At 40.1% G+C, this 13,973-nt stretch overlaps 1 protein-coding gene across 17 annotated transcripts in view; it reads left to right on the top strand.

The window, feature by feature from the left end:
• LOC138751792 (sickle tail protein homolog) overlaps window positions 1-13,973 on the top strand; it is a 689,307-nt gene that overhangs the window by 662,847 nt on the left and 12,487 nt on the right. For all 17 annotated transcript variants that reach the window (XM_069914590.1, XM_069914602.1, XM_069914587.1 and 14 more), the window contains one exon: window positions 3,211-3,348. In XM_069914590.1, the coding sequence (XP_069770691.1) occupies window positions 3,211-3,348 (138 nt within the window). The remainder of the gene's footprint in view (window positions 1-3,210; window positions 3,349-13,973) is intronic.

Raw genomic sequence — 13,973 nt, 5'->3', positions numbered from 1 at the left:
GGAAAGAGAGGTCATGGAAGCTATACAGATTAAAGAGGAGGAAGTGCTTGTTTTAAACCAAATAAAGGTGGATAGATCCCCAGGGCCTGACAAGATATTCTCTCAGACCTTGAGGTTAGGCTAGTGTAGAAATTGCAGAGGCTCTGGCAGAAATATTTAAACTGTCCTTAGCCACGGGTGTGGTGCCGGAGGATTGGAAGGTAGCTCACATTGTTCTGTTGTTTAAAAAAAGCTCCAAAAATAACCCTGGAAATTATAGGCTGGTGTGCCTGACGTCAGTAGTAGGTAAATTATTGGAAGGCATTCTAACAGATTAGATATGCAATTATATGAATAATCAGAAACTGATTAGGGGTAATCAACATGGCTTTGTGCATGGTAGGTCATGTTTAACCAATCTTGTAGAGTTTTTCAAGGAGGATGTGGAACACATTTTGACAAGGCTAGTCAGGAAGGTTCAAAAGCTAGACATTCATGGTGAAGTAGTGAACTAATTCGGCAATGGGTGGACATGAGAAGCCAGAGTCTTGTGGTGGAAGATAACTTCTCAGATTGGAGACCTGTGACTAGTGGAGTGCCTCAGGGATCAGTGCTGGGACTATTGTTGTTTGTTATTTATAATCTATGATCTGGATGATAATGTGGTAAATTGGATCAGCAAGTTTGCAGGTGACACTAAGATGGAAGGCGATGTGGACAGCAACAAATGTTTTCAAAGCTTACAGAGGGATCTGGACCAGCTAGAAAAATGGGCTGAAAAATAGCAGATGGAATTTAATGCAGACAAGTGTGAGATGTTGCATTTGGAATGACAAACCAAGAAAGGACATACATGGTGATTGGCAGGGCACTGACAACTGTGGTACAAAAGAGGGACCTGGGAATACAGATACATAATTCCCTGAAAGTGGCATTAAAGGTGGATAGGGTTGTAAAGAGAACTTTTGGCATATTGGCCTTCATAAATCAAAGAATGAGTATAGGAGTTGGGATGTTCTGATAAAGTTGTATAAGACATTGGTGATCCCAAATTTTGAGTGTTTTGGTCTCCTAACTAGAGGAAAGCTATCGATAAGATAGAAAAAGTGCAGAGAAGATTGCCTAGATGTTCCCTAGACTTCAGGAACTGAGTTACAGGGAAAGGTTAAACAGGTTAGGACTTTATTCCCAGGAGTGTAGAAGATTTGATAGTGGTATTTAAAATTATGAGGGGTCTAGACAGAATAAATGTAAACAGGCTTTTTCCATTGAGAGTAGGAAAAACCAGAGGACAAGAAATGGGGAAAGTTTAGGGGGAACTTCGTCATACACAAATTGGTGGGAATGTGAAACATGCTGCCAGCTGAGGTGGTGCCAGCTGAGGTGGTGAATGTAGCTCATTTTTAACATTTAAGAAGTATTATGGATGGGAGAGGTATTGAGGGCTGTGGACTGGGTGCAGATCAGTGGGACTAGGCAAAAAAAAAAGCTTTGGCACAGGCTTGAAGGGCCAAGAGGACCTGTTTCTGAGCTGCAGTGTTCTATGGGAAACTTATTCCTGAGAATTTTTCAAATCAGCTTATGTGTAATCTTGCATTCAGCATAGCCATACTGATTTTTTTTTTTTAAGCCCCCTATGCAGATTTAAAATAGTTAGTGGTTCCCATTGCCCTAATAATAATCTTCTGGCTTTATGCAAAATCACATTATCCAGGATTCAAGCAACTGGCAAAAATATTACAATATAAATACCAGTAGTTAAAAAACCTGAAAGTTTAAAATTGCCACACTCTAGTGGTCAGTTCACCAATCACACAAAATACAATCTCAAACAACCAGCAAATTCACTTATCAGACATTTACCAATCTCCATAGGTACCAGATACTGGGGGTTTTACCTATCAATAATCTGATAGAATGTTAGGGTAGGTGGTCAGAATCTTTTAATTAGAGTAAAAGCATCACATACTAGAGTACATGTGTTTAAAGTGCAGGGGTGGGGAAGGAATAATGGGTTCCTGAAGTGACATCCTATCCCTCTGTGCCCTTCATTTTCATGTTTCTGTTGAGAAGCCTTTTAAATATTACCTTTGTGTCTGCCAGGCATACTGGTGGAAGCAGATACAATAGTAACATTTAAAAGGCTTCTTAATGGAGACATGAAAATGAAAGGGACATAGGGATGTGCATGTGCAGGTAGCGGAGTTTTAGCTTGACTTGGACATCATTTCCTGAACACATACTTGGGCCAAAGAGACTGTTCTTGTGCTTTACTGTTATTATCACTTCCTTGAATCGTTGTTGGAAATGTAATCTTCTCATGATCATTTGGCCAATGGCCTTGTTTCAGCAAGTGATGGGTAACTCTGCGTAGCAGTTGATGCTGCATCCCCACCCTTCATCAGACCAGAAATGCGCTGACCTCTGTAGCTGTATGTGTTTTGACCTTCTCCCTTTGACTGTGCACATTTCCCCTTCGTGCTCCACTTTCTTCCTACATCCCAAAGATGTAGGTGAAGTGGAAGGTGGAAATGTGAGTGTGGAGTTAGAGGGATGTGAAAGAGAATAGGTTGCAGAGAAATGGATTGTTGAACTAATCTGAGACCCAATATAGATTTGATGAGCTGAATGCTCTCCATCTTTTTAAGTTTAATTTATAGAGACAGGCCCTCTGGTCCACAATCCTGCACCACCAATTTCAGCCAATTAAACTACTAACCCCATGCATTTTGGAATGTGGGAGGAAACCAGAATTTTACAGAAATGTGGAAATATGTTCATTAAGTAGCAGGGTTGTAGCTAATGTACTGCTGGGTCGCCTTAAGTATTAATGTTGTTATCAGCACTGAAATGGATCAGCTGGAGTTTAGGATTTTAAAAACTTGGGGGTAGTTCTGTGCAATTGTGTGGAAATATACTTCAATATTTTCAGTTAAAATATATCTCAAATTTCCTGTGATAATAAGACAAGCTCAAATGTAACTTCAATTATTTGACACATTTGTGTATTGTAAGACGTATAAGGCTCTCCACCGTGTTTTAATATTCTGCTTCATTCAATCTCAGAGAAGGTTCCATTGTACCAAAGCGATGATTCACCTTTCCCACATCAGCCACCTCGGCTTCGCGGGGTGTGATTAGCAAATAAAGAACAGTGTAGAGCTATTGGCTCTGTGATTTCCCATTTTTATTGAGTTTTAAGGGTGAAAAGTTGCTTGCTATTTTTGACAGTCTGAAGAGAATAGCCCAGTGCTACTCAAATCACCAAGGAGTCCTGTGGAAGTGAAGGATGTGACTTCTGCACCAATCGCAGGCTCTGCCATCAAAGATGATGAAGATGAGGGCAACCGGATAATGGCAGAACTACAGGTAAACATTCACGACCAGCAGAAGGGAAATGATCCATCAAAACTAACTGTTAACTGTAGATCAGTGCAAATATTCTGAAATCTGCAAAGATAACTTTGCACGACATTCATAGTTTATTTGTTTCGTCAGAGATTTGGACAATGATTCTAAGGTGATGAATATTTTAATTTTTTATAAGGAGAAGTATTTTGCACAAAATGTTTTTAAATCCACTAATTAGTTGAAAGTCTAGGGCCAGGAAATTTCGAGCATTAGCTCTGCGTGGACCAAATCTAGCAGAAGAGATGAGACTGGAGAGAGGGGAGGAACTACTGAAGGAAATTAGGCAACCTTGCCGTGAGGTTCTACTTGAACTAACATCTGCAGGTAATCTCAAAATGGTGATGACAAAAGGCTGAGAAGTGATCAGCCCATCACTCCATGACGCGACAGGGCAAAGGGAAGGAAATAAAGGGAGGTCAACCAGAAAACCAACAGGAGCAGAACTATTTTATCATTGCATTTGGAAAACAGAACTCAAATTTGCTGATTTTCATTGCAGTGCAGAGATGCAGATTGGGACTTTGGAAAGTTCATTTTCAACATGCTATGTAACGTGCTATTTGAAATGGAGTCTTCAGCTCCCTGGTTCGGGTTTGGTGTAAACTGGCTTCGTGTAATGTACAGTAGAATATAGAGCAGTTAAATTGCCAAGGAAAGCAATGACTTTGTTTTCACCATGACATGTGTTTCCACATCCTCATTTATTTTGAAACTGGACTCGACAGATTTATTTGGGTGTTTTTGGGAGTTGGATGTAAAGCTGCTTCAGTGGCTGTTCTGGGTGGGTTGAACTGCACAAGTATCGGCTGGCTAGCAAATATGATTTTTCTGCTTATTCCCATCATCTGGGAATAATTTCAGCAACTTGCGACTTTTCCTTTATTGCAGTTGAAGTATGGGGTGTCTGGGAATAATGAAACCAGTGGGAAAATTGTGTAACCATGCCTAATATTGCCTAACACTAACATATTGCTGTTTCATGTCATTTGCTTTGGTCTTGTTGCCAGGCTTTAACAACAATGCCAAGATTTGATTGAGGTCTTTCAACATGTCACCGAATAGGAAACAGCCAAAGTAACTAAGCAGTTTAAAAACCCCATTCACATTCTGGATGGCAAGCTTCTTGGGTAAATAAACTGAAGCAGGGCTGTTGAAAGCACCTATAAGCTCCTTGAGAGGGAACTTCCTCGGATATCTCCAATCATCATCTGGTTGTCCAGGCCAAAGTTAAAACAGCTGCCTCCAGAGACACTTGCCCCATCTTTCTGCTTGGGTCAGGGCAACTGGACTATGTTGCACTGCTGGCCTTTGTCAATATTTCACTGACAAATTACATTTATAAAATTGACTTTGCTAATGTTGGCATTGCCAGAAATGTGTTCAAGCTTGATGGCAACTTGCAGGAACCATTGTATACATCCACATGATTTCACAGCAAGAGCAGGCCATCACTCCGATGCTGCATTGTTGTCTACTCCCAGTTATCTTCCACCCCTTGTATGTCAAAAGTTTATCTTCCTCAGCATTTTCTAGCTGAAGACTCTGTTTCAACCATCTTTTGAGGAAGAGTTCATTCCAAATACTGAGAGAAAACAGATAACTTATCTCTGTCTTAAATATGAAATGACTTACTTTTAAACAGTGATTCCACATTTTTGGCTTCCCCCAAGGAAATTTAGAACCAAGGAACCACAGAACATTACAGTGCAGAAACAAGCCCTTTCAGTACTTCTAGTCTGTCCTGAACCATTTTTCTGTCTAGTCCCACTGATTTGCACCCAGTCCATAGGCCTCCATACCTCTCCCATCCATGCACTTGCCCAAATTCCTCTTAAATGTTAAAATTGAGCACACACTCACCTCTTCACTGCCAACTCATTCCATACTCCCATCACACTCTTTGTGAGGAAGTTCCCCCTGATGTTCCCCCTGAACTTTTCCCCTTTCACCCTTAACCCATGACCTCTGGTTTGTATCTCACTTACCCTCAGTGAAAAAATTCTAGCTACATTTACTCTGTCTATACCCCTCATAATTTTAAATACCTATCAAATCTCCCTATATTCTTCTTTGCTTCAGGGAATAACCCAAGCCTGTTTAACCTTCCCCTGTACCTCAGTTCCTGTAGTCCAGGCAGGTATCTTCTTATCTATCTTATTGATAACTTTCTTGTAGTTAGATGATGCCAAACTGTGCACAGTACTCAACTTTAGCCTCATCAATACTTTATAAAACTTTACTAAAACATGCCAACTCCTATGCTCAATTATTTGATTTGTGAAGGCCAATATGCCAAAAGCTCACTTTACAACTCTATCTACCTAGACACCACTTTCATGGATTGATGTATCTGTATTCCCCGATCCCTCTATTCTACTGCCATCCTCAGCGCCCTACCATTTACCATGTATGTTCTTTGTTGGTTTGTCCTTCCAAAATGCAACACCTTACATTTGTATGCATTAAATTCCATTTGCCATTTTTCAGCCCATTTTTCCAGCTGGTCCAGATCCCTCTGCAAGCTTTGAAAACCTTCTTCACTGTTCATGACGCCTCCAATCTTTGTGTCAAGCTTCTTCCATATCCACCCGGTTTTGACCCCCAGGACCTCGTATGCTTCACTTAAGTTACCTTTTACTCTTCTTAGCTACTGTTGATGTAAGCTTCACTTGTCCAACCTGTTCCTCACTATTAATCCACATATGTGAAATTTGAAACATGGGAGAAAAAGTTTATATTACATTGCGAGGACACATCGGGACTCAAAATTGAAAGAACAGATTTGAACCATCATAACTTCGAAAGTTCCTAAGTCATAAATCGGGGACTCTCTGCGTAGACTATATCCAGTAAATTGAGTTCAGTGATTTTAAAAAGGGGTGAAACAAGAAAATATGCAGACACTCTGATTGTAGTTTAATACTACAAAAGTTTTGCAGAAACCCAACAGGTCAAGCAGCAGGAATTAGATATATAAGCAACATTTCAGCCTGAACCCTTCATCAAGGTATGATGAAAAAATTAAATTAAAAAAGGGGAACTGGTGAAATATTATCAATGGGAAATCATAGAAGGAGCTAACGTTCAATGCTGAATCTGTTCCGTGAAGCAATGTCGCTCATTGACTGCCGTAGTTAACCAACACTTTCAGTTGATAAATTGAGAAAGCCAACCTCGATTAGTGAAGAATGAATGGTGTTGTTTTAATGTGTTTGGAAAAAGTGACAATAGATTGAGTAGATGGTTTTGGTGCAGACTGACTTTAGAGTGGGGCAATGGCAGTTTCAAAGCTTTTGAAAAGGATGTCCACGTCACGACGTGCTTGTCAGCTGGTTTATTTGATCACGCTTAGCTCAAATTCTTCATGAATTATTCATACATGCTTTAAGGGAACCTTTTTTTTGCACTTTGTTATTCTCCCTGGCACATGTGCTCCCATTGCATTGACAAGTGACATTAGCTGCTTAACATCACAAGGAAAGCTGGGACCTCCATTTGAATGCAGCTTTGTGAAATGCCTGTCAGCCCAATTTACCTGCAGTGGGCTTTGGTGAATTGACCAATGTGAATAAGAAGTTTGCAGCACCTGTTGTGTTGTGTCCCTTTCTTTACTTCCATGACAGAATTACTATGCTTGTCTCGCTGATGAGTATTTTGGATCTGAGAGTACTAGGTACACAATACTTTCATGAAGAAAGCCAAATTTTAGTTTGAATAGTCTCAACCGGCTGTTTTGTTGTGTAAGAAGAAACCACAGTGAATGCTTATGGTTGAGTTAATCTCACAAATGACCCAGTAACATTTAATTAGCATAGTTACTCCTCCTTTATTTATATATAGTGTCTATCTAAGTTTTTCTAATATCACTTGGTGTAAAGTTTTAATTAAGATCGCCAGGTGGAACATGTACTGAAGCATAGATTGTCACATGATCACTAAAGTGATTTCATCCTAAGCAAAAGACGATGCAGGATTCAAGAAGGCATTTTCTAAATTAAATGGCAGCCTATTAACATTTGTGTCTGTAATGTGAAGGGGCAATGTATCCAATTACGGTTAGAAACCAACAAATTGATCAGAAACAGTGAGATTATCTAATCAATAAATAATTCTAAGGATTTTGCTGGTTAAATCATCAGTGAGGAGGTTGAGAGGGAGGAGCACTGAAGTTAATGAATGAGCAATGTATTCTAATTTTTGGGGGTGTTTGTGACCTCAACCTTGCTGCTAAAACTGAAAGGCAGCTGCTGAGATGAAAATTGGAACATTTGCAATGAAGTCTCCGGAACAAGATGAATTTTGGTAAATATGAAAGCAGTTTTGAAGGATTTACTGAATTTCATGTTTGTCTATTTGCCCATAGTTGTTTTGGGCTGGCCTCTGATGCATTCGCTAATAACCCGGATGTCACCGAGCAACGTGCCACTCAAAGGCAGTCAAGTCAGAATTATCCCAGAGATTTGTAATATATTTCTCACCCCCACCCATCACCATCACCAATAATTAAATCAGCCACCGATGTATGTGAGATTAAACAGGCTTGCACTTGATTATTTGTCTATTTAAGTTTATCTCCAATAAGATCATTAGTAAGGTGTTAGACTTTTAGCATATTATTGGGCACCCCAAAATTATGCCATTAAATGCTAATTTATTGGGATTTTAATTTAAAAATAAGTGAAAGAACAAAATTCACCTTCTGTCTGAAACATTGTTTAATTGGATTATGAGTTCATCTGATGATTTTTTAAACAATTATATTCACCCTGAATGTACAAAATGAGCTCTGCAAAATCCATATGCCAATTTTGCAGGTGATGACTGGTGTAAATACTGATCCTGATTAGGGAAATGCAGCCCTTTGATCCATTACTTGGATGGTTGTTTAATCCTGCTTCTGTCAAAGTAGAATTTTCAGATTTAAGTTTGATTATAAACTTTTGAGCCAGGTTATGAGAGGCATGTTCCTTGGTTGAGGGAAGGCTGCACTGTCTCAACCATGTCCTGTTGGAAGCAATCTATTTAGGTGCTCTTTTTCTCTCAGTCAAATTCACAGGAGGTGCAAATTGAAAGAAATAAATTCAAGCCAGGGTTTAGCGATGGGACTTGTGCACGAGGATGGAATTAAGATTTCCACCTTAATCTCTTCAGGTTGACAGAACACAGGGGCTTTACTCATAGAGCTAGGTCTGATCACTGACCGAGGAAAAGGTCTGGACAATGCATGGGTTGCTGACCAATCAGTTGCCACTTTAACGTTTGTTAAGTGGGATTCTGAGTGTTTTCTGAATCGGAGGGAAAAAAAGGATCACACCTCAATTATATCTGAATATTAGAAATCATTTCCCCAAATGAAAATGAAATGACATTTATGAAACTGACTGCTATCATTCATAACTGAACTCAATATTGGCTGGATGGAAGAAGCCAGAGAGTGGTAGTGGATGATTACTTCTCAGACTAAAAGCCTGTGACTAGTGGTGTACCTCAGGGATCGGTGCTGGGACCATTGTTGTTTGTTACCTATATCATTTATCAGGATGATAATGTGGGAAATTGGATCAGTATGTTTGCAGATGAGACAAGATTGAACTCAGAGAACAACCCTCTCCATAGCTTCCACGTCCTTCTTGAAATGAGGTGACCAGAACTGAACTCAATACTCCAAGTGTGGTCTCACCAGAGATTTGTAGAGTTGCAACATGTTCTCTTGACTCTTGAACTCAATCCCCCTATTAATGAAGCCCAACATCTCATAGACCTTCTTAACTATGCTATAAACCTGTGTGGCAACCTTGAAGGATGTATGGATTTGGTCCCCCTGTTCAACCACACTCTTAAGTGACCAACCATTAACCCTGTACTCGGCCTTCTGGTTTTTTACCTCACACATATCCGGATTGAACTCCACTTTTCTGCCAAACTCTGCATCCTATCTATATCCTCTTTGACAACCTTCAGCTCCCCTCAACTTCTGCAACCCTCGTATCATCCACAAACTTATTGAACAATCCTTCTGCTTCTTAATCCAAGTCATTTATAAAAATTACGAAGAGTAGGGGTCCTAGAACAGATCCATGCAGCACTCCAAGCAGAATACTGTGGTTCCATGACTACACTCCGCTTTCTACCTTCAAGCCAATTTTTTATCCACACAGCCAAAGTTCCATGGATCCCATGCCTCATGACTTTCTAAACAAGTCTCTCATGGGGGATCTTGTCACGTCTTACTAAAATCCATGTCGACCACATCTGCCCTATCCTCATCAATTTCTTTTCTTACTTTCTCAAAAAACTTAATTAGGCTCGTGAGGCACGACCTTCCCTTTACAAAGCCACGTTGACTATCCTTGAGTGGACTATACTTCTCCAAATGCTCATAGATCCTGTCCTTAAGAATCCTCTCCAATGGTTTGCACACCACTGACATGACTCACTGGTCGATAAGTCCCCTTTTTTAAACAAGGACTCTACATTCGCCATTTTCCAATCCTCTAGCACCTCCCCTGGGGCCAGAGAGGACTCAAAGATTATAGGTACTGCCCCAGGTATCTCTTCCCTCACTTCCCTCAGCAACCTGGTGTATATAGTATCCAGCCCCAGGGACGTATCAATGTTTTTAAGAACATCCAACACTTTCTCTTCCTTAATCTCAACATTGTCCAGTACACATCCTGATCAAGGTCCTTTTCTCTTGTGAATACTGAAGCAAAGTATTAATTTATGACCTCCCCATCCTCCTCTGCTTCCAGGCACATGTAGCTCTTTTATTCTTGCTTGCTATCTTAAAGCAAATAAGGATGGATAAATCCCCAAGGCCTGACAGGAAATTCCCTTGGACCTTGAGCTAGTGTAGAAATTGCAGGGTCTCTGACAGAAATATTTACATTTTTTTAGCCACGAGTGTGGTGCTGAAGGATTGGAGGTTGTTTAAAAAAGGTTCCAAAAGGTGATAAAGAGGAGTTTCAGGGAGACAGTCACCCCCCCAAAGGTCAGAAGGCAGGTAGCTAGATGACTGTCAGGAGGGGAATAGACAAAGAGAGCAAAGCATCCCAATAAATATACCATTTTGGATACTTTTGGTGGGGACAACCTACTAGGGACAAGTTGTAGTGGTCATGTCTTTGGCACCGAGACTGGACCTTTATCTCAGAAGGGAAGGAGAGTTAAGAGGAGAGTAGTAGTGATAGATGAATTGATAGTTAGGAGAACAGATAAGAGGTTCTGTGGAAGAGATTGAGAATGAAAGTGGTGTCATATGTAGACAGTGTTGTAAAGAAAGCTTTTGGCATCTCAGCCTTCATAAATCAAAGTATTGAGTACAGGCTTTGGGATGTTATGGTGAGATTGTATTAAGACATTGGTGAAGCCAAATTTGGAGTATTGTGTGCATTTCTGGTCACCAAACTACAAGAAAGATATCATTACGATTGAAAGAATGCAGAGAAAACTTATTAGGATGTTGCTGCGTCTTCATAAGTTGAGTTACAAGGAGAGATTAAACAGGTTGGGACTTTATTCCTTAGAGTGTGGAAGAATGAGGGGAGATTTAATAGAGGTATTTAAAATTATGAGGGAAATAGGCAGAGAAAATGCGAGTAGGCTCTTTCCACTTAGATTGGGAGAGATAAATACAAGACGACATGGCTTTAGGATGAAAGGTTTAAGGGGAACATTGCCGTTTGTGATTCTGCGGACAACTGTGGTGGCATCAGCAAATTTGTGGATAGCATTGGAATCGTATCTGGCCACACAGTCATAGTGCATGGTGAGTAGAGCAATGGGCTAAGAACACATCGCGAGGTGCTCCTATGTTGAGGATTAGTGAGGAGGACACATTGTTTCCAACTCATACCTTTACTTGGTACTTAAGTCCAGAGCCAGAGTACAGCCATTTGCATGAAGTCTGAATGAGATGGGCAAACTTGGTCAGAAAGATAATTAGTTTCATTTAATTTAAGGATTATTTAAAGTAGTTTATATTACTCAATTATAAAGCAATTTATTTTATTATTTGTAATAGTTTTTATTTTGACTATCCACATCCTTTAATTGTTTTAAATTGTTTGGAGAACATCAGAGGTATTTGACAACAGCAAGCTTTCTTCAGGGGTGGGGACTTAGGATTCACTGCCTGAAGGCTGCACTTCACAAGGCAAAGGTCTCATTGGCAATTAGACTTCCAGATTCACAAAAACTATGACTGCTTTACTAGCCGTGAAGGTGGCAGTGATGGTGAGAATGATGTATGCGAGTGAAATGGGCTGGATTGAGCTTATCTCCTGACACTTCTCTCTCCCTGCCCCCCCCCCCCCCCACAAAAAAAAACCTGGCTCCATCATCTTTTTCACCTATTCAGTCCATCTGCACCTATCAGTTCAATACACAAATGTGCTGGATAAACTCAGCAGGTCACACAGCATCTATAGGGAATAAAGGGTAACCAATGTTTCGGGCCTGGGACCTTTGTCAGGAATGACCTGCTGAGTATCTCGAGCATGTTTGTATATTGCACTTGATGCCAGTATCTGCAGACCTTCTTGTTTAACTCCTATCATCTGTTTCAGTTTCACCTCTTTATACCAGCAACCTTTCTTCTCTACTCTCAGTCATGGCACAATTTTGACTAGAAACATCAACAGTTCCTGTCCCCCCACAGAGGCTGCTCGACCCTGCTGAATTTCTCCAGCAATTTTTTTTATTGGTCCTGATTATGGCACCTGAGTTTCTTCTAGCTTTTCTCATCAACTCGTGTGCTCACGCAAGCCATTCAAAGTTCTGCCAGAGTTGCATTGAATGCTCTTTCTACACAGCAGTCCATGTCAAAATGTGGGATAATTTTTTTTTGTTTTAAAATAGTGAATGTTTGTATCTTTATGGATGAACACATTAATTCAAAATAAAAAAATTACTCCAGCAATCTGCTTCCTCACAATGTTGATATTTTACTCTTAATTCTTAACCACTCTTTTAATACATTGACACAACCTGTCACAAAGTCAATGGAGACCAAAGTGTCTCAAGCCTGTCAATGTATACAGTCCACATAGTTCACATTCTTTCTCCATGTTATAACAGCAGAAGGATGGAACAATTTCTCAGTGAGCCCATTTTAATGCAGCAGTAATTTTCTCTTTGATCTTTGTTTTCAAAAATGTGTGGGGTGCTTTTCATTTAAATTGGAGAGTTTTTCAGTCTGTTCTCTCTGCTGTGCTGTGGAATGTTGCACTGGTCCCTGATCAAGTTGAGCTTTGCCTACATTGCTACATTTGCAGTGTGAGGTGTTAATAAAATGTGCTCTGTTGGGAAATGTGTTGCATTCTTTGCAATCTGTGTTTTTGTCAGCAAGTCACAGTTTGTAAAGGTTAGATACATAGTGATCAATTGGGGGTGTTTAATTTTACTAATATTGCTATGTTATCCACGTAGAAAGACTTAATAAAATCTTGCTGAAGTGCAGGAAAGGCTTTATTCAGTGCATGCCAGACTGGACAGGTAGAAGGTGGTTGCTTCCCCAGCACTGTCTACCCTCAGCCCACTTCCTCCCATCGCCAGCTCTCCTTTGGTCCTGCCTGAACATATACCCAGTCATTTTCTCCAAAATGAGCTGGTTTATACAACACCAGATAGTAGTGTCATAGAATACTGGTAACTGAATCAGAAGGTGTCATTATAATGAATATGTATGAGATATACCGGAAGTCACGTGGTATGAGAGAGAGATAAGAACACAAGCAGGAGAACAAAGGAAACGGGAAAATAAAGCCACTGAGAAGTTTACCTGATAAAACTTGTGTTTAATGTTTTATTAACTTCACATTTCGGGCCACAAATGTGACAGAAGGTACGCTTGTTTTATAATGAGGGATAGTTTTGTCATCAATGAATCATCTGGCAACTTTATGAAGTGAACACTTGATACCCTACATTAAATTCAGTGGATTAACTCGATCTGGTTCAGAATAAGTTTTCATCAGAATAAAATGTTACACATATTAAAAAAACAAAGCTCTGTGATGCTCAAGGCATGAGTGTGGGAGTTGAACAGTCACCTTTCTAACTGAGAGGTGGGGTTCACCCATTTGAATTTGTACTCCGTCAAATAAATCAAATTGCTCAGGTTTTTTTTGCGACTGGTTTGCATTGAAGTTCTTCAAGGAGGTGGTCAGTGATAAAGTCTAGTGGTTTCTTGTTGAAGCCCCATTTTATTGCCACCTGCTTGCCTGAGAATGCAAAGGGTTGTATTAGATGGAATGTATTCTGCCTGGACGTCAGTGACTGGTGGAATTCCACAGGGATCTATTCTGGGACCCTTGCTCTTTGTGAAGGAGTGGAAGAATGTGTCAGTAAATTTGTAGATGACACAAGGGATGGAGGTGTTGTGGAAGTGTATGTTTTTATGTTTTACATCAGGGTATAGACACATATAGAGATGAGCGGAGAAGTGGCAGAGGGAGTTTAATCTGGATAAGTGTGAATTGATATATTTTGGAAGGTCAAACTTAAAGGTGGTTAATGGCACGATTCTTAACAACGTGGAAGAACAGAGGAACCCTGGGGTCTAAATCCATAACTCTTTCAAT

Source organism: Narcine bancroftii, chromosome 1, assembly GCF_036971445.1.
Source record: "Narcine bancroftii isolate sNarBan1 chromosome 1, sNarBan1.hap1, whole genome shotgun sequence".
Taxonomy (NCBI): domain Eukaryota; kingdom Metazoa; phylum Chordata; class Chondrichthyes; order Torpediniformes; family Narcinidae; genus Narcine; species Narcine bancroftii.
Note: the sequence above shows the minus strand (reverse complement) of the source record. Positions and strands in the feature narration are given on the sequence as shown.